Source organism: Ipomoea nil, unplaced genomic scaffold (assembly GCF_001879475.1).
Source record: "Ipomoea nil cultivar Tokyo-kokei standard unplaced genomic scaffold, Asagao_1.1 scaffold1421, whole genome shotgun sequence".
Taxonomy (NCBI): Eukaryota; Viridiplantae; Streptophyta; class Magnoliopsida; order Solanales; family Convolvulaceae; genus Ipomoea; species Ipomoea nil.
Genome location: NW_017617849.1, coordinates 124,720 through 143,635, shown reverse-complemented (window position 1 = coordinate 143,635; position 18,916 = coordinate 124,720). Strand labels below are relative to the sequence as shown.

General features: G+C 35.4%; 1 protein-coding gene and 2 long non-coding RNA genes across 4 annotated transcripts; 2 read left to right on the top strand and 1 right to left on the bottom strand.

Moving 5' to 3' along the window:
• The first annotated feature begins 715 nt into the window (after positions 1-715).
• Positions 716-4,209, top strand: LOC109188210 (probable amino acid permease 7). Of its 2 annotated transcripts, XM_019338785.1 has the most exons (8): positions 716-1,115; positions 1,261-1,494; positions 2,320-2,413; positions 2,648-2,862; positions 3,004-3,137; positions 3,250-3,477; positions 3,581-4,007; positions 4,060-4,076. In XM_019338785.1, exons 1-7 carry the CDS (start codon positions 989-991, stop codon positions 3,980-3,982), a joined length of 1,434 nt encoding a protein of 477 aa, XP_019194330.1. In that variant the 5' UTR covers positions 716-988; the 3' UTR covers positions 3,983-4,007; positions 4,060-4,076. The 2 variants fall into 2 exon arrangements, with proteins under 2 accessions (XP_019194330.1, XP_019194329.1); XM_019338784.1 differs by having other exon boundaries at positions 3,581-4,209.
• Positions 4,210-14,559: 10,350 nt separating this feature from the next.
• LOC109187587 lies at positions 14,560-15,833 on the bottom strand. The gene is made up of 4 exons (XR_002055283.1): positions 15,562-15,833; positions 15,383-15,446; positions 14,841-14,930; positions 14,560-14,637 (listed from the first exon to the last, which is right to left on the bottom strand). It is a non-coding gene; the product is annotated as an uncharacterized LOC109187587 (long non-coding RNA).
• Positions 15,834-16,533: 700 nt separating this feature from the next.
• Positions 16,534-18,018, top strand: LOC109187607. The gene is made up of 2 exons (XR_002055285.1): positions 16,534-16,564; positions 17,780-18,018. It is a non-coding gene; the product is annotated as an uncharacterized LOC109187607 (long non-coding RNA).
• Positions 18,019-18,916: the final 898 nt, after the last annotated feature.

The following is an 18,916-nucleotide window of genomic DNA, read 5'->3' as shown; positions in this document are numbered from 1 at the left end:
ATAACTACACATCCAGAATTTCATAACTAAAAATCATGAATGAATGAACTAAAAAAATGAATAACATTATATTGTTACTGGAAATCAAAACTGATTTTTTTTAAGTACGACACGCGTTTTGATACAAAACGACGTCGTTTTTGCATTCGTATGCACCATGTGGTGCATGGTGCATACGGATACGGAGCATAATTTGTCCAAGCTAATAGACGAGATATTGATTATAATATAAATAATCGATTTAAGCCCAAATATCTGTAAAACCTCCGGCCCAGACCAAAAAACAGCATGTACAGGCCCAAAAGCAATGATCTCAGAAACCCTAGCTCTGCACACCACCGGCGACATGCCTCCATATCGCCGCCGTCGCCGCCGCCTCCTTCTTCCGCATTCATCAATTCTTCTGAAAAAACGTTTAGATCTTAGCGCCATCCCCTCAAAAACCAGATTTCACCCTCCAACCTCCTTTCTCCGAAAATAGAAAACCCAATCTTCAAACCTCCATCAAACCCCGCCGCAGTATCTCCGACAAAATCCAGCCACCACTGCCACTGTTTGCTTCCACCGTGTGACACCTCTATCGATGCCACCACCACCATTGCTCTCTACCCCCTCTACCATCGCCAACCACCATAAAATCTCCAGCCCTCCACCTAGCAATTAAGACAAAAAAGACTACTCATGCCCTCCCAAGTTGCTTATTGGTTCAACATTTCAACGTCAAAGTCTTGGGTAGTCTAAAGAGTCAAAATACGCAAAGTCTTATCCAATTATCTTATGCGTGTGGGTCTCTTCGTTTCGTGGAAGTTATTTTTATTCTTCACTTGCTTTACCAAGACGATTGGTTGGGCATGGCGGAATAAAGAAATAAATGCGCCAATAAGGCAACAATATAGACTCGGTGGATAATTGTCCGCATTCGCTGGCTTCTGGGAAAGCCTAGAACACGGAGTCACAGAGTGCATCAAAGGCAGAGATATCGTAGGCCATGGGATTTGATGAAGAGGTTGATAGTGTTAAGATGCCCTTGAAGCATACGCGCTCTTCTCCTTCATCATCGTCGCCGTCATCAACTCCACCAACTGAAACTATGAAGGATCCACTCAAAAGAACTGGTAGTTTTTCTTTCATTTTTTATTATTTTTTAAAATTGTGAAATTTACTAACTTATTTCATCGAACACAAAGGAAATTAGTGTTTTCTACCAGTTTGAGAATTCAAATTTTAGAATTGAGAATTCGGATTATAATTTCTACTCAGGAAACGAGTGGACTGCTTTGGCACATATAATCACAGCAGTGATAGGCTCAGGTGTGCTATCATTAGCTTGGAGCATAGCACAACTAGGATGGATTGCAGGTCCATTTTCCGTGCTGTGTTTTGCTTCTGTAACGCTTATTTCTGCATTTCTTCTCTGCAACTGTTACAAATCCACTGACCCAGAGTGCACCATCCGCCATGGCTCTTACCTTGATGCAGTTCGGTCAATTTTAGGTGAGCAAAGCATGATCAAAGTATGAAACTTTAGGCCTTTGGCAGTTCTTTCTGGTACTATTGCTTCTCCAAAACTTTTCGGGATGTAATTTACCATGTTTCCTTTTGCCAAGTAAACATAAATACATGATGTTCCAAAAAAAGAATTGTTAGGATCAAGCGTTTACCAGTTACCACTATGCCAAAAGCTATAGCTCGTAGTGAAGGCGCAACTTTATTTCCTGGCTCTGATACCCCTTGTTAGGATCAAGCGCTTAACACTATGTCAAAAATTCTCTATTGATTAGTGAGCATAGTATGATACTATTGTTAATGTACTCTTGCCTGCTGGTGTCCTATTTCTAGTTATGTGTATGGTAATAGTGTGTCCTCTTCCATTTGGCATATCCATGGATTCTATCGTATAATCAAAGAAACTTTATAAATTCTTTATAGACAGCTTTTGTCTCTTTTTGCTTGATGGAGCTTACCATCAAATTTTGATATATGAGAAGAAAACAAAAATACTTGCAGCCAGCTTCCTTAGTTTCTTATTGTGTTTCCAATTGAAATATTAGACAAGCTTAAACATATAAGATCAAGTTGTTTCACTTGTAAAACATACGTATCTAGTTTGAATCCTAAACTTTGCTATCTGAGAAAAACATAAGTATCTAGTTTGAAGCCTAAATTCAAGCTTATTACTTTTATCAAGTCTGAACAATCCCAAGCCATTCTCCGAAAATGTTTTCTTACAAAATGTAAGAGCCCTCAAACTTGTTGGTATATGCAGTGTAAGAGAACTTAAACCATTATGACTTAACGTGCTTTATTCTGTATGATCAGGAAAGAAAAGCGCTTGGTTTTGTGGGATCATTGTTCAAATTAACTTCATCAAGGTTGCAATTGTGTATACAATCACCACTGCTAGTAGTATCGGGTATGCCAAAAGTTATATGCTTTTCCTTTACAATATTTTACAGCTACTGGATGCTGAATATTTAGGACACACGAATTGCTTTTCCATGTAATCTCATTCGTCTAGCAACAAGTTTAGCATTCTAAACAATCGGCTGCTAGTCCTAGATAAAGCCGTACATTGTGCTTTTGAAATGCTGGCTTCGTTTTCTTAGTTTTGGATAATTTTAGTGATGTATTCCTCTTTTTAGTGCAGAGCAATTCTGAAGTCTAACTGCTATCACTATGAAGGGCATGATGCTGCTTGTAGCTATTCAACTACAATACATATGGTTATATTTGGAGCGGTTCAAGTTCTAGTGTCTCAGGTTCGTGATTTTCAGAACACAAAGTGGCTCTCCGTAGTTGCAGCAATCATGTCTTTCACATATTCATTTATTGGAGCAGGACTAGGCTTAGCGAAAGTAATTGGTAGGTTATCCATGTCCAAACAATCATTCATTACCTAACCATCTTCATTTTAAAATTGACAATAATTTCCTTGCCAGATTTTAAAATTGATGGGCGTTCCATGCACTTAAACTTACACGTTGGGCGAATTTTAATTTTCAGAGAATAGAGAAATAAAGGGTAGCATTACTGGATTGCCTTCTGACAATGCGGTTGAGAAAGTATGGTCAGTTGCACAAGCGCTTGGAGACATTGCCTTTGCTTTCCCATTTTCTCTTGTTTTCTTAAACATACAGGTGCACCAATTTTGCTATCATGGAGAATTGTACATTTTCTGTTGAACAAGAATAACCGATAGTGAAATGTTTAATTAATTATATGATTGGAAAAAACATCGAATATGTGAAGGATACATTGAAGGAAACTCCTCCAGAAAAGGTGACCATGAAAAAAGCGTCAACAATAGCAGTTTGCATTACAACTCTCTTCTACCTATGTTGTGGCGGATTTGGTTATGCAGCCTTTGGCACCAACACGCCCGGGAACCTTTTGACAGGATTCGGTTTCTTTGAGCCATACTGGCTAGTTGATATCGCAAACGCATGTGTCGTGGTTCATCTTGTTGGAGCATATCAGGTACACATTCTACTTCTTTTCCAAATTACCTCACTCTGATCTGCTAGTTTTAGTCAATTCAGTCTCTCTCTCACTTTGTTTATTTTCGTATGTACATTCTTAGGTATTCAGCCAGCCATTGTTTGAAAATTTTGAGAGCTGGCTTGGGAGGAAATTCCCGGAGAGTGACATTGTGCACAAAGATTATGATCTGAAGCGGTTATTGTTACCAGGTTTTAGGTTGAATTTACTGAGATTGGTTTTCCGAACTGCTTATGTTGCTACAGTCACCGGAATCGCGGTACTATTCCCCTATTTCAACCAGGTGGTGGGATTTTCAGGAGCAATAACCTTTTGGCCAGTAGTAGTGTATTTCCCGGTGGAGATGTACCTAAAGCAGAAAAGAATAGAATCCTGGACGACCATCAAGATCGTTCTTCGTACATATACCTATATATGTTTGGTTGTCATTGTATTTGCCTTTGTAGGCTCTGTCAGAGGGTTGATAGTTGCAAGGTTCAGCTAGAGACTCTCCACCCTCCAGAAGGATGTTTTATAGAGTATACTCTGTAAGAGGGTTGGTTGGCTGGTGTCATGTTCTAGTTCAGTCCAATAGCAAATGTAAATACTCTGTGTCTCTGTTAAAATTTCTTGTGTTTAAGGAAGAGTATGGCATGCAAAATGCTGTTAACAACTCTTGCCTAAACAATGTATTTATTGAAAGAAGATATATAAACAAGAATTATTTTCATATTTGGTTGCACAACTAGTAACTCATTGGCAAATTATAGCATGGACAAGGGTTTCTATTGTAGTGTGAATTTTGATCCAAAATGATATTCAAATTATGTATATGCAGCTAACATATTATGTGTATATATATCAACTATAAGAATTAAGGTTTACAATGCAAGTTGTACGCGAGCCAATGGTATAACAATTGCAAATCATTTCCCACCTTGTCTATAAGTACATTTTTTTTTTTTTTTTTTACACAATTGGTGCACAACGTTTATTTTTGTCATAGTTGAAAAAATCGCTAAGCATGCATATAATAATCATGGGTCATAAAATAATTTGTTTAAAATTTCAAAATAAAATAATTTGTTTTTAAAGCATTCTTGTTAAAATATTTAGAATTCAAAAATAAATTATATTTTCGAGAATATATTTATTAAAATGAGATTGTTTAAAATATCGGGGTGTCACACACCTAGTCTAGATTTCAAAGATCTGTGCCTCGGTCACCTTAGTTAAGGCCACGTCTCAGCCACCATGGCCGAGGCAGTGCCTCAACCCTGGTCGGTTTGACTCCGAGTCTAGAAAAAAAATTAAAAAATAGAAATAAAATTAAAAATTATTATTATAATACAATTTTTTTTAAAAAAAATTATAGTCGACCTACTCTTTTATACTCGTAGTCTGCGGGTAGGGGACTGGTGACGGAATCTTTAATGAGTATACCCTATCATTACTCCCTAGTTGATTCCGCTACGCTCTTAGCTTCAGAGTACGGGGCTGGTGATAGGATAATTAGATTAGTCATTAGACCCGACTTGAAGCACATTTAGACTGAACCGAAGTAGTCAAAGTAATCGACACGGTCAGTTGGTAACGGTCAAGAGTGAAGCACGAGAAAGTGTAATGGTTCTTAAAGTTCAATAATGCACTTAGTAGGACACCGCCTAATCAAAGAGTACTTATGTAGGAGAGGGCACAACAATTACTGATCTGAGGAGCTCTGATACGGGGAGTTGTTACACTTATTAGGAGGCCGTTAGTAGCATTATTGTAGTGATTATCATTGTATAGTTTAAAAGTTGAGTCTATGTAACAAGTTGGGGAAAGACGCTCTGGACCTTGTACACTCTACTTAACAATTTCTTTCAAATTATACTCCGGTAACATATTTACCGTAAATCATGTATTATTTTTCTCGACTAGTTTTATCCCACGAGTTTGTTTTATGAAAATTTTTTAACGAAGTAGGGGGCATGACAAGATAATGGTGGAATGGGAGTGTTATACATATATGTTTTATACTTATCTAATGAAATAGGTGAGTTTTTTGCACTTTTAGTCACATGACTATAGTAGCACTATCAGGATTGATCCACGACTTCCAAACCTTGTAATTTTGGTTTACGGTTATTATTATTTTTATTATTAATGCAAAAATGATCCTTCCGGCTTATTTTCCGTCAATTTATTACTGGAGAAAAAATTGACTATTTCAAGCATGGATATATGGACATTTACATTGCTGACCGTTGTTGGCATGTTATTATGCTGATTATCACTTTAAATTTTTGCAAAGAGTTGGAATTTTGGAAAGATTATTTCTGCTAAAAATAATCTACACGCACAACTGCAGTATTTTTTTTTACTTTTCCAACTTTTGATGCATTCACCAGCTGGTATGCATGTTTCTTTTGATCAAGCTGATATCCAACTAGGGACATCTCCTCGTAGACACTCTCAAAATGTAAATACTAAAGTCAAATGTGGAAATAGGCAGAACCTTTGGGATGAGGTTTGGAGGATTGCTTAAGTTTGAGCAGGAGCAAACACTTGGGCTAAGAGTTAAGGTTTGAGCTTGAAGGAGCAAACACTTCGGCTAAGAGCTAAGGTTTGAGATTGAAGGAGCAAACACTTAGGCTAAGCTAAGGTTTGAGCTTGAAGAAGAAATGCTTAAGCTTAAGCTTAAGCTTAATCAAGAGCAGATCGGAAATGCCTGCTCATTCTTAGGCTTGAGAAAGAGCAAGGAGAAATGCCTGCTCATTCTTAAGAAAAAGCAAGGGGAATTTGCAGGGGTAGATTTGCTATAAATAGACAACTCTTCTTCATCCAATTCATTTCATCCCATTCCATCAGGAATCATCCCATTAGCATAGCAAAAATATAGAGAGTAGAATACAAGTGTTATATTTGTAATTCCTATTGTAGTATTCCTTTGCCAATACAGAAAATCCTTCTTCAAATTGCTTTTATTGTGTATATGATTTATTTTAAATCTTACACTAGAAATATTCTCATTATTTTCAGTCGAAGTTGCCTTTGTATTTTGGTGTTATGAGCACGATTACTCCCACGGGAGAGCACGAGCGGATGCTTCAAACATTGAAATTTAAGACTACTCCGTATCAAAGAATGAATGTATGAGTCAATTCTACTCAATCACACCCTAGATTAGTTATATGGTATAAAAATTCAGGGGAATATTATAGTATATACGGAGTAGTATTTAATCCCAATAAAACTTGGGCAAGAAGTATCATATCCATTAAGTTTTTAATTGTTTTTCAAGAAAAGAAAGGTTTCCTAATCCTAATCATAATCAAAATAGAAATAAGGGCTATATATAAATTAAGTAAGTAGGCTTGTAGTTCTCAGTATCAATCATCTATCTGTGTCTCCATTAGTTCTCAAAATACATCGATCGACTGTGTTAGGTTTCCGCTTGCGGCGATAGTGCTACGATAGATCTCCTTCTCCTTCAATTCATTGGTTCTATCATATCATATCATATCAATGGCGACACATTTTCACCTCCGACCCTGGATCAGATCTTCGTTTGAGTCGACGGTGTGTTTTGGGCTGGCCGATCCAACAACGGTGCTAATTCTAGAAGTTTTTTTGAAATACAAACGGTGGATATTCTTGAGAAATAGGCGGGGCGGCCAGGTTGTTGATTTCTTCGAGACAAACTCCGACGATTACGCTTGTTTCGATTCTCCTGGGTTGTCGTATGGTGACTTTAGAGACCAAATTCGTCTGTGGTTGCCGGGATTGTCTCCCTCCTTATGCTCCCAGCTTTCCCAACGAATCTTCGTGTACGCGCAACAAGTTGCATTTGCCAATGACAATGGCGGCGGCGGTACTGCAAATAAAGTCACGGCTTTTGTGGAGATTCATGAGCCAGATCTGCAACCAACAGACGACGACGACCAAGTACAAGATTGCATGGGAGTGTGGGTTGATCGTGATGAACATGAAGATGATGGAATAATCTTATATTTTGGTAACAATATCGTTGATGACGATGATGATGATGAGTCGTTGAAGCCGCCAAGGGGTTTAACTTGTGAAGAGATTAACGGGTTGAAGCAAGAAAGGTTCACTGCTGCAAACGAGGAATCATTGATGTGTTCGATTTGTTTGGAAGAGTTCTCGGCTGGAGTCAAGATTACGCTATTGCCATGTTCTCACATTTTTCACCATAATTGCATTGCTTCATGGCTCCAGAAACATGGAAGCTGCCCGTTTTGCCGATTCGACATCACGCAAGAATACTCATCATCATCTTTAAAAGTGTTAGCTAGTAATGAAATCATTTGATATATGTATCTTTTTTCTCAATCTTATACAACATTACTGCTTGTCAAAATCATTTTATACCTCCATGAAATGACAAAAAATATATAATAGATCTTACCTGAAGTCAACATATATATTTTAATACTAATTAATTAATGTCAAATAATTTGAAATAAGATTAACAAATTTTTAACAATTTTACACGCAATAATAATCATTTAAAAAGATTGTAAGTGCTTTCCAAAATGCAAAATATCAATAATTGTATTAGTGCATTCATAAATACACCATTATAGTATATAAAAATGAACAAACAATTTAAAATCAAATAAATTTACAAACAATAACATTTATAGGACAAAACTTTTAGGTTGAATTTAGTGAGATTGGTTTTCCAAACTGCTTATGTTGTTATAGTCGGTTGGAATCGCGATATTCCCCTACTTCAACAAAGTGGTGGGATTTTAAGGAGCAATAATCTTTTGACCAGTAGTAGTGTATTTTCCAATGGAGATGTACCTAAAGTTGAAAAGAATAGAATCTTAGACGACCATCAAGATCGTTCTTCGTACATATACATATATATATGTTTGGTTGTCATTGCATTTGCCTTTGTAGGCTCTGTCAGAGGGTTGATAGTTGCAAGTTTCAGCTAGAGACTCTCCACCACTCCCAGGAGGATGTTATGTTAAGTATACTCTGTAAGAGGGTTGGTTGGTTGGTGTCATGTTCCTTTGTTATGTTAAGTATACTCTGTAAGAGGGTTGGTTGGTTGGTGTCATGTTCCTTTTCAGTCCAATAGCAAATGTAAATACTCAGTTCAAATTTCTTGTGTTTAAGGAAGAGTATGGCACGTCTAAACAGATGTATGGGGGTTTCCGGGGAAGAACGACAAAGAGGACAATGTACCTCAATATTAACTCCTCTTGAAGCCAAAGCAGTGCATGTAGGAAGAATAGCTCTTGCACACCTCCACATAAAATTCAGAATTTTAGGGGTAGATAAAGCTGTAAGTATTTTTCCTGTATACAATATATAATATATTGTATTATTGGGTGGTTGTGGTGCAAGTGGAAGATTAAGTCAGTTAGTGACTTAATCTGTTAGGCAACTCAGGATATTCAGTTAAGTTTTTACTGAATATTTGCCTACATTGATGGCATGTCGGCTTCTAAGCAAAATAGTCCTCCCACAGCTCCCGTGTTCAGCATACACACACCATCGAATATTCGGGAGAGAAGTGGTAGACAAAACAACACTTTCTACAAGTTTACCATTCCATAGGCAATTTCCACAACTATGGCTAGGGATGTTCAAAGGTCCTAAAGCTTCCGCTATAACGAGTCAGGTTACTCGTTTATTTCAGTTTATGTTAGCTTTATTATATTATCTAACAGAAGCTTCCATAAAGCACTCCACGCAGAAAATTGTGAATTCACAGCATCAACATTTCCAGTAACAAGCTTATTATACCCATGCTTCACAGTATATTCACCCCTTAAGTCACCACGCCAACTCCACTGGTCTTCATAAGCTACCGAAATGGGAATTTTCGTAATTAATGCCACATCCTTATCACAAAACATCTCTTCAAGAAGAGGAACATCCCAATCAGAGGTCAATATATGGATCTATTAGACCAGAAACAGTGGCCGAACCATGCAAACCAGAACGGGCCGGGGAGTCTGACATCTGGTAGCCAAGGCTCATCCCATATGCTAGTCTTGCACCCATTTCCAATCCTGCGACTATGAGTGAGAAAAAATATTGTTTAAATGCACATAAGCTATTACACGAATGTACATAAGGTAGATTGTTTGCAATTCGCTCAGCATGAATGCACTATGAGTGAGAATCTTGGCAAAGTCAATATTTTAATTGGACTACTTGCAGAAATCAGCTGACCAATTGGTTTAGATGAGCATAATCTATACATATTTAAAGGTCATCGCCCTGAGTATCGTGCAATGGTATCTTCATTAATTAGAAGTGCGCATTCGATTAATCGTTCCAATGACCGAACTATTTTAACCGAAATTTTTAAACATTTAAACGTTAATTGAACTGAACTGTGTATTACCTGCAAATTGAATTTTTTTAACTAAATTTTTAAATCATTAAAATAATATCTATAATAATAAATGCAACTACTTCAATACCCATAATAATAAATTCATATTTTCAATCGAAGCAAAATCCAAAATCCAAACATCTATAGTCCATAGGGATTTCATTTTAGTTTTAGGGATTTTATATTATATATTTTATATTTTATCTTTTAATACACTCTAACATATTCATAATATATATGTTTAATAATTATGTCAATTTTGATTGGAATGAAATTCGAACCTAGCTAAGACCAACCTTATGAAAATGAATGAGTAAGTTAACAATAATAAATAATTAACGGAATATTTCATTACTAAAATTTACAATGTCGAAATACATAGACGTTTAAGAAAAATAAATAATACAATAAAGGGTATAGTAAAAAATAAAAAATACTAAAATCAAAATAATATAAGTCATTAATTTCAAAAAACAATTACACCAATATTTTGTTACTTCCTAACTTTATTAGGTTTGTTAATTTAAATATCCATAACGTTTTAAAATTTCAACGAGCTTTCCTATTCCTAAAAAAAAAAAAAAAAAAAAAAAAAAAAAAAAAAAAAAAAAAAAAAAAGAAGACCGTCCTAATCCTAATCAAAATATAAATAAGGGCGCTATAAATTAAGTGAAGTAGGCTTGTAGTTCTGAGTATCATCTATCTGTGTCTCCATTACTTATCAAAATACATCGATCGACTGCGTTTCCTTTGGTTCCATCATATCATATCAATGGCGACACATGTATTCCTCCGACCCTCGATCAGATCTTCATTTGAGTCGATGTTGTGTTTTGGGCTGCCCGATCCAACAACGCTGCTGAGTGTAGAAGTTTATTTGAAATTCAAACGGTGGATATTCTTGAGAAATCGGCAGGGCGGGCAGGTTGTTGATTTCTACGAGACAAACTCCGACGACTACGTTTGTTTCGATTCTCCAGCTGGGTTTTCATCGTATTGTGAGTTGAGAGACCAAATTCGTGTGTGGGTTCCCGGATTGTCTGAGTCCTTATGCACCCAGATTTCCCAACGAATCTTCGAGTATGCGCAAGAAGTTGCAGTTGCAAATAAAGTCACGGCTTTTGTGGAGATTCAGGTGCAAGAATTGCAACCAACAGACGACGACGACCAAGTAGAAGAATGCATGGGAATGTGGGCTGATCGTGATGAACATGATGATGATGGAATAGTCTTACGTTTTGGTAATAATTTCAATGATGACGAGAATGACGATGAGGATGAGGATGAGGGTGACGATGATGATGATTATGATGATGATGACGACGATGATGATGATTATGATGATGATGATGATGATGAGTCGTTAAAGCCACCAAGGGGTTTGACTTGTGAAGAGATTAACGGGTTGAAGCAAGAAAGGTTCAAGAATGGTACTGATGGAGAGGAGGAATCATTGATGTGTTCGATTTGTTTGGAAGAGTTCTCGGCGGGAGTGAAGATTACGCCATTGCCATGCTCTCACACCTTTCATCATAAGTGCATTGCTTCATGGTTCCAGGAACAGGGAAGCTGTCCGTTTTGCCGATTCGACATCACGCAACAATGCTCATCACCATCTTTAAAAGTGTTAGCTAGTAATGAAATCATTTGATAGATGCATGTATCTTTTTTCTCTTATACAACACTACGCTTGTCAAATTTAAATCATTCGACATCACGCAAGAATGCTCATGATGACCATCTTTAAAAGCGTTAGCTAGTAATGAAATCATTTGATAGATGTATCTTTTTTCTCTTATACAACATTACTGCTTGTCAAAATCATTTTATAGGTCCATGAAATGACAAAAAATAGTAGGTTTTACCTGAAAGTCAACATTTATATTTTAATACTAATGTCAAATAACTTGAAATAAGATTAACAAATTTTTAAGAATTTTACACACAATAATAATCATTAAAAAAAGATTGTAAGTGCTTTCCTAAATGCAAAATATCAATAATTGTATTAGTGCCTTCATAAATAAATAATTATATAGTATATAAAAATGAATAAACAATTTAAAATCAAATAAATTTACAAGCAATAACATTTATATGACAAAACTTACAAATAGGGGTAGAGTACGTTAAAAATCTGTTTGATTAGGCGAGAAATCAAAATACTTCAAAATGCGTTAAAAAATATTCATAACAAAATATAAAACATACTAATTAAATAAAATAGTTCGAATAATTTTTTTATATATAAATTAGGCATATTATATATTGGTATAATCTTTATAAATACTTTGTCTTTTAATTGGATCAATTTCAAGTTTTTATAGAGTAATTTGAGTCACAAAATATATTTAATAAAAAAAGAAAATTATCTTCTTTTTTTTTAATAATTGAATCGCAAAATATATTATTTCATATACTTTTCAACCTATTGTATAATTTTTTTTTATATAAATTAGGCATATTATATATTGGTATAATCTTTATAAATACTTTGTCTTTTAATTGGATCAATTTCAAGTTTTTATAGAGTAATTTGAGTCACAAAATATATTTAATAAAAAAAGTAAATTATCTTCTTTTTTTAATAATTGAATCGCAAAATATATTATTTCATATACTTTCTTAACCTAGTGTAACACAAAGAACCAATAACACCTCCACTAAAACTCGAACTTATAATCTTCCAAATGAAAGTCCAACCCAGGTACCATTAGACTACATAGTACTGGTATATTTCATATAAATTACTTAGCTTTATTTTCTAGATTGTAAGGAAAAATTTATTAAAGGGATAACCAATTCCTCTTTAATGAGATGATATAGAAGTCTGTCCAATAAAACTTGGACAACAAGTATCATATCCATTAAGTTTTAAATTTTCAACGGTCCTATTCCGTTTTTTTTTTTTTTTTTTTTTTAAAAAGAAAGTTTCCTAATCCTAATCAAAATAAGGGCTATAAATAAAGTGAAGTAGGCTTGTAGTTCTCAGTATCAATCATCTATCTGCGTCTCAATCTCTTATCAAAATACATCGATCGATAGTGCAGTGCGGTACAATCGATCTCCTTCTCCGTCAATTCATTCTTCTCCTTCAATTCATCGTATCATATCAATGGCGACACATGCACACTACCGATCCTCGATGAGAATTTCGTTTGAGTCGACGTTGTGTTTTGGGCTGCCCGATCCAACAACGGAGCTAATTGTTGAAGTTTTTTTGAAATACAAACGGTGGATATTCTTGAGAAATCTGCGGGACGAGTTTGTTGATTTGTACAAGACAAGCTCCGACCCCTACGCTTGTTTCGTTTTTCCTAGGTTTTCGTATCGTGACTTGAGAGACCAAATTCGTCAATGGCTGCCGGGATTGTCTCCCTCCTTATGCGCCAAGCTTGCCGGACGAATCTTCGTAGTGTACGCGAAACAAGTTGCATTTGGGCACCGCTTCAATGACGACTATGGCGGCGGTACATACAAAGTCAGGGCTTTTGTGGAGATTAATGAGCCAGAACTGCACTCAACGCTAGACTACCAAGTACCAAATTACACGGGCGTGCGGGCTAATTTTCATGATGATGATGGAGTAGTCTTATACTTTGGTAATGATGACGATGATGACGAGGACGACGAGGATGATGAGTCGTCGAAGCCACCAAGGGGTTTGAGTTTGGAAGAGATTAACGGGTTGAAGCAAGAAAGGTTCAAGAATGGTACTATAAAGGAGGAATGTTCGATTTGTTTGGAAGAGTTCTTCGCGGGAGTCAATATTACACTATTGTCATGTTCTCACACTTTTCACCATAATTGCATTGCTTCATGGCTCCAGAAACAGGGAAGCTGCCCGTTTTGCCGATTTGACATCACGCAAGAATGCTCATCAGCATCTTTAAGAGTGTTAGCTAGTAATGAAATCATTTGATAGATCTATCTTTTTTTTCTTTTTTTGTTTTTCTGTGAATCAATTTAGTGCTTGCTAATCAAAATTTTGAAATATATCACAACTGATTGAATCTGGAACTCTTGTACTGCCATCTCTTATACTGAGATAAGAGTGAAAGTTCCTCAGTATAGTTTGCAATACCTTATTTTAGCTTTTATTCTGGTTACCACCAGTTACTCAAATAATGGATGGAAATCAATGTATTCTTATTTTTGCTACCCACTGTATTGTTGTTGCTATATTTTAATTTGCGTGCTTCTAAAAATTTCAAATGAAAGTTTGGATGTTCTAGGATCAATGTGGTAAGAGAAGTATCCAGAGGTAAATACATTTTCTTTTTGCTAAATATGGTTTTCATATCATCATTTCAATACACAACTTAATGTGGTTTGGTTTTGTGCAACAGTGGTTTAATATAATGATGTTTTCTGACATGTGAGGATGTTCTAAATCAACTATCAAAAAAATATGGGTGTAGCTACTTTTAAAGAACAACAAAGGGAAATACTAACATAAAAAGACTATGCAACATTGAAATTCAAATTCTTATAAACAATAATTATACCTAGTCAGCCCATAGAGAATTCTCAACTATTTGCACTAAATCTAAGAACCAAGACCATATTAAATAAACCTAAGAACAATATGTTCCGCTGATATTAAACAGACCTTTGTTCGAGAAGACCCATAGGTAGTTGGCTTGGAACTGAACAATGAGGGATAACTCATTCCACCAAAGTGTGATGATATTGAATCTGGTGATGAAGAGCCAGTCGATCTCACATCTCACATCACCACTCAACATCAGTGGCTCGGCAAGCATGAAAATTGGATTGAACTGGTAGTAAACCTGCAGGAATTGCCAATGAGTTTCTTTAGAAGTTTAAAAATAGACACATACGGTGAAGGGAATGTTGATGGCTCCGACTAACAGAGTGAGTCTTTATCATTAATTTTATCAATTTATGAAGTAAAAGGAACCAAATTGACAAAATTCATATAATATAGGCTCCTCTTAAGTACTATGACAAAAGAAGAAACATTGAAGATCACTTGGAAAGGATGGTTGTGCTCAGGAACTACATTTTTCTTTTCCAGGACCATCACTGTCCTTCCTACAACATCAAGGTATGAGTACTTTTTCTGCAAAGATCCAAATAAGAGCAATTCAGTTAAAGAGTATAATGTGAATGAATCTACAAGGCAATTGCCGATAATTACTACATGGAGAGATGGGGGGAAAAGGAAAGGGAAAACCGATATGCAATCCTTTGTTAAACTAAGTAGTAACCATATTTTTACCTCAAACTCAAATGACATTCTTTTAACGCTAGTAGTTGAATGATTTAAGGCTATAAAATAAAATCATTCAGCCGATCTACTGTAAGCACGAGGTGAAGGCCATTTCACAGGTTTGGTTATTATCTAGTCTCCTCATCACTAGTTTTAGATCAGTAACACATCACACTTGAAACAAAAAGAATCACTAAAAAGGACAAATAACATGTTATCCTGAGAAACCTGCTTCAACAGTGGTCAAATTGACCCCTGTTAGCAAGAAAACAAACACACGGAAATCAGTTCAATACAGCTACCTCTAATCTCTATTCAAAAGGAAAAGGAACCACAATGGGTTCTTGGACCCTCCGGCAGGACCACCTGAGATACACATGCACTGCATCATATTATCTGTACATCTGCAGAAGACTATGAAAAACTGGAACAAAAAGTCAACACTGCATATTTAAGCAGATTAGATTATCAGACAACCCACCTTGATGGTCAGCTTGTCAACAACAGTCTCAGCAAGAGGGCACCCAAAACTATAATTTAGGTAGCAATCACCATTAGTGGATTCATAAAGAAAATCATTCAATGGAACCCCATATCCAATGACATAGGTGGCTTTCCAGCCTCCAAATAACGGGTATCGTGGCTCAATTAAGAGCTCGGACTGCAAAAGGAAATGGAGATTGTAAATTAGAGGGATATTTTTTCTCATGAATTTTCTCTTTTCCTAATCGCCCCTTTAAAAAGGACCAAGAAAGTGTTTTAAAATGATAAGTATAGATGATTTCTGGGTGTTAAATAAATTACAATGACATGGTTAAACTTATCCTATGCTCATGATTTTAGTGCATGGCATCTCATTACTTGAACAGCTCCAACCGTATTTAGATGGTTTACTACTATGTTAACCATCTAAAAGAGAATCTAGAGAAGATGAAAATAACAGGCAAATTGTAAAAATAACAAATGCATGACGAGCATTCGCCAAAAAATACTCAGTTTTATTTTACCATAAGAATAATAAGGGCTAGAGATGGAGAGCAACATGGGAGATACCTTCTTCGCAGCTGTACGTGTAATACCCACAACCTTATAAATAAAATATATATATGTTTAGTAAATGAGGTCAACAAGTCAAAGCTTATTAAAATTTGATATTAGATAAAATTACTAAATTACCCTTCTCTACCCTTAAAGATTAAGGAATCTCTTGGTCTTGGAGAAAGATCTCTTTTAAAAGAAGATAAGGAGAATTGACTAGAGAGAGGGGAAGGAAAAATCTTGAAGCTTTGATCTCCATCTTCTTCAAGTTTAGGTCTCAGGTCTCAAGTTATTGGGAGTATTCTAGGTGAGTTTGATCTCCATTTTTTTCACTCTTTTTGAGTTGGGTTTATCATTTGACCCCTAAGATTAATGTTTGAAAATATTAGGGATTTTGACAAGGAGTATTTGGGCGAGTTTAATAGCTAAGATTTGGATGTTTTTAGGTAAGTGGTTAACTCTTCTCTCCTTATTTTGCAAAACCCATATATATAACCTATTTTGAAATCTCTACTACTTTGAATACCTATTTTAGGATTAGTATGAGTTAAAAATATTTTGGACTATGATATGTTATTGAGTCTGAAAATGCTAAGCTATGATTTCTGAAGTTTGGACTGAAATTGCTATATATTTTAGAGTATGGACTGGAATTGTTTCATTTTGGGTCCGTTAGAACTGTGTTTCGCAATGAAATGTTAAGTCAAATGTTGGACTGCAATTGTAATAATGTGTAGACATGGTGGCTTGGTAGGAGTGTTGTTGTGTAAGCAAGTGGTTGTGGGTTCAATTCCTCTTGCTAGTAATCTGTACATTTATTTTATATATAAATGTACATATTACACTTGTAAAATAATTTTTGTTATGTTTAGAGTAATACTTGAACCCTTAACTTCATGTTTAATCATTTAAGTTCCTTACAATTAAGTTACTTCAACTCTTTTGAAACTATTTTGGTTTAATAAACCATTCCCCGATTTTTAAAGAGTTATGTACTAAGAAAATTATTATTTTGAGAATGGTTTATACCTTGCATATTTCTTAGTTTGATAAGCTTATTATCTATTTTGGAAATATGAACTTTGTTATGTCATCTTAAGGAAATGATTTTTGCTACATCGGGCTATTTGATTATAAGAACTATTTTGATTGTTTGATCAAACTCATGAGGCAACCTACATTTTGTTATTTGTTTTGTTTGGCTTGGAACGTTCCTAATTGCTCATTCCGAATCGTCGAGCTTGACTCATTCCGAATCGTCGAGTCTTTTGAATTATTTGTTGGAACGTTCCATCCGGCTCATTCTGAATCGTCGAGCCCGACTCATTCCGAATCGTCGAGTCTTTTTGGACCATTATGCCGATAATGGTGGTTGTAGGTTGCCAATGAGTCATATGTTAAGGAATGGTTTGTGCATTTGAAAGTATTGTATTATGAAATATTGTTGATGCCCGTGTAGCTAAAGTTTCTTTTTTTGTGAACTTGTGTATAGTATGAAGAAAGTATTATGACTTCGATATAGTTTAAAGATCGAGTTTTGCATCGAGTTATTACTCTAAAGTTTTTTGTAATATTTTGGGTTTACTTGATCCGGGGTTGAGAGGAATACCACTTACTGGGCATTAGCTCATTATTTGTATTTTTTTTTCCTCATGTTTCAGAGTAGTTAAGGACATGTGAATAGCACGAGCACAAGTGGTGGGTTCTTGAAGTTGACTCTTGAAACTAGGAGACTTAGTCCTAGTATTGGACCTTATCACGGGCTTTTGTTTATTTGGATATTCTCTTTGACCCTTTGTATTTTTTGTAAACCATTGTGCTTGGTTTCGGTGCTTGTGATGCATTTTGGACATACTACTCTTGATTGTAAATATTTAATAGTGGATTTGATGAGTTTTTGGGAAGAACTAGTTGATTATATTTTGCCATTTTAACTATGGAATTATCATGTATTCAAGTGTTATTATGAAGGTTCCGAGAGGTATGTATGGTTAGGCTGCGTATTGTTACAAGTCTTCACGTAACGATACGGCCGGGTCATGTCCTAGAAGTGGGGCGTGACAGTACGTAAACGAGAGGATGAAATATTCCCTATGTTATCCCTGTAGTACACTGAGTGAACTCTTGGGGGTAATTCGGCAAGGAGGCGCTTGAATGATGAGACACCTGTCAGCAAGTATATGAACATGTAAAAAGAAAGATACACAATTTACACATCTTACAAATTTAGCCATTTCAAAAACAAAATCATTAAGAAAGGGCAGGAAACATGCATTCTTTTATTTACTTATTTATTTCTGCTTTTTAAAAGTTTTATTATCATTATTAAATGTTTAAATTATGACCTATCTTGATGGATAATAATTTGCAGAAAATTTCAGTGCAGCTGCAATATAATTTAAATTTTACATGATTGTGTGGGTCAGAAACATTAGAGGATTAGTACGATAATGAAAGTAACAAGACTAACAAGCAAATCCTAGGCTGTTTTCTCCCCATTTAATCAGAAATTACAACTGAAATAAGCTCAGAAAATTCATTTGAATCATCAACTCAAAGACTCATCAATTTCAATTTTAACCTACTGACCATCATTAAACAGATTCTTCTTCGGTGTTTGTAGGTGGATGCTGAATCCTAGGCAGTCTCCTCACTTATAGAAATTCACACACAAATATTAATTTATAAAGTAACAATATACTGAACCAGAATTGGTATGCTGAAATAAACCTCAATATTTAATGAATTAGACTTGAGCTATAAAGAAAAACGCTTACATTTTGAAATGAGTGATTGAA

What these genes read in the sequence shown, in the direction of transcription:
- LOC109188210 (XM_019338784.1), top strand. Translation starts at nt 989, where the DNA reads ATGGGATTTGATGAAGAGGTTGATAGTGTTAAGATGCCCTTGAAGCAT. An exon ending in GGATCCACTCAAAAGAACTG is followed by an intron (nt 1,116 to 1,260) that starts GTAGTTTTTCTT and finishes ATTTCTACTCAG; the next exon opens with GAAACGAGTGGACTGCTTTG. An exon ending in TGCAGTTCGGTCAATTTTAG is followed by an intron (nt 1,495 to 2,319) that starts GTGAGCAAAGCA and finishes CTGTATGATCAG; the next exon opens with GAAAGAAAAGCGCTTGGTTT.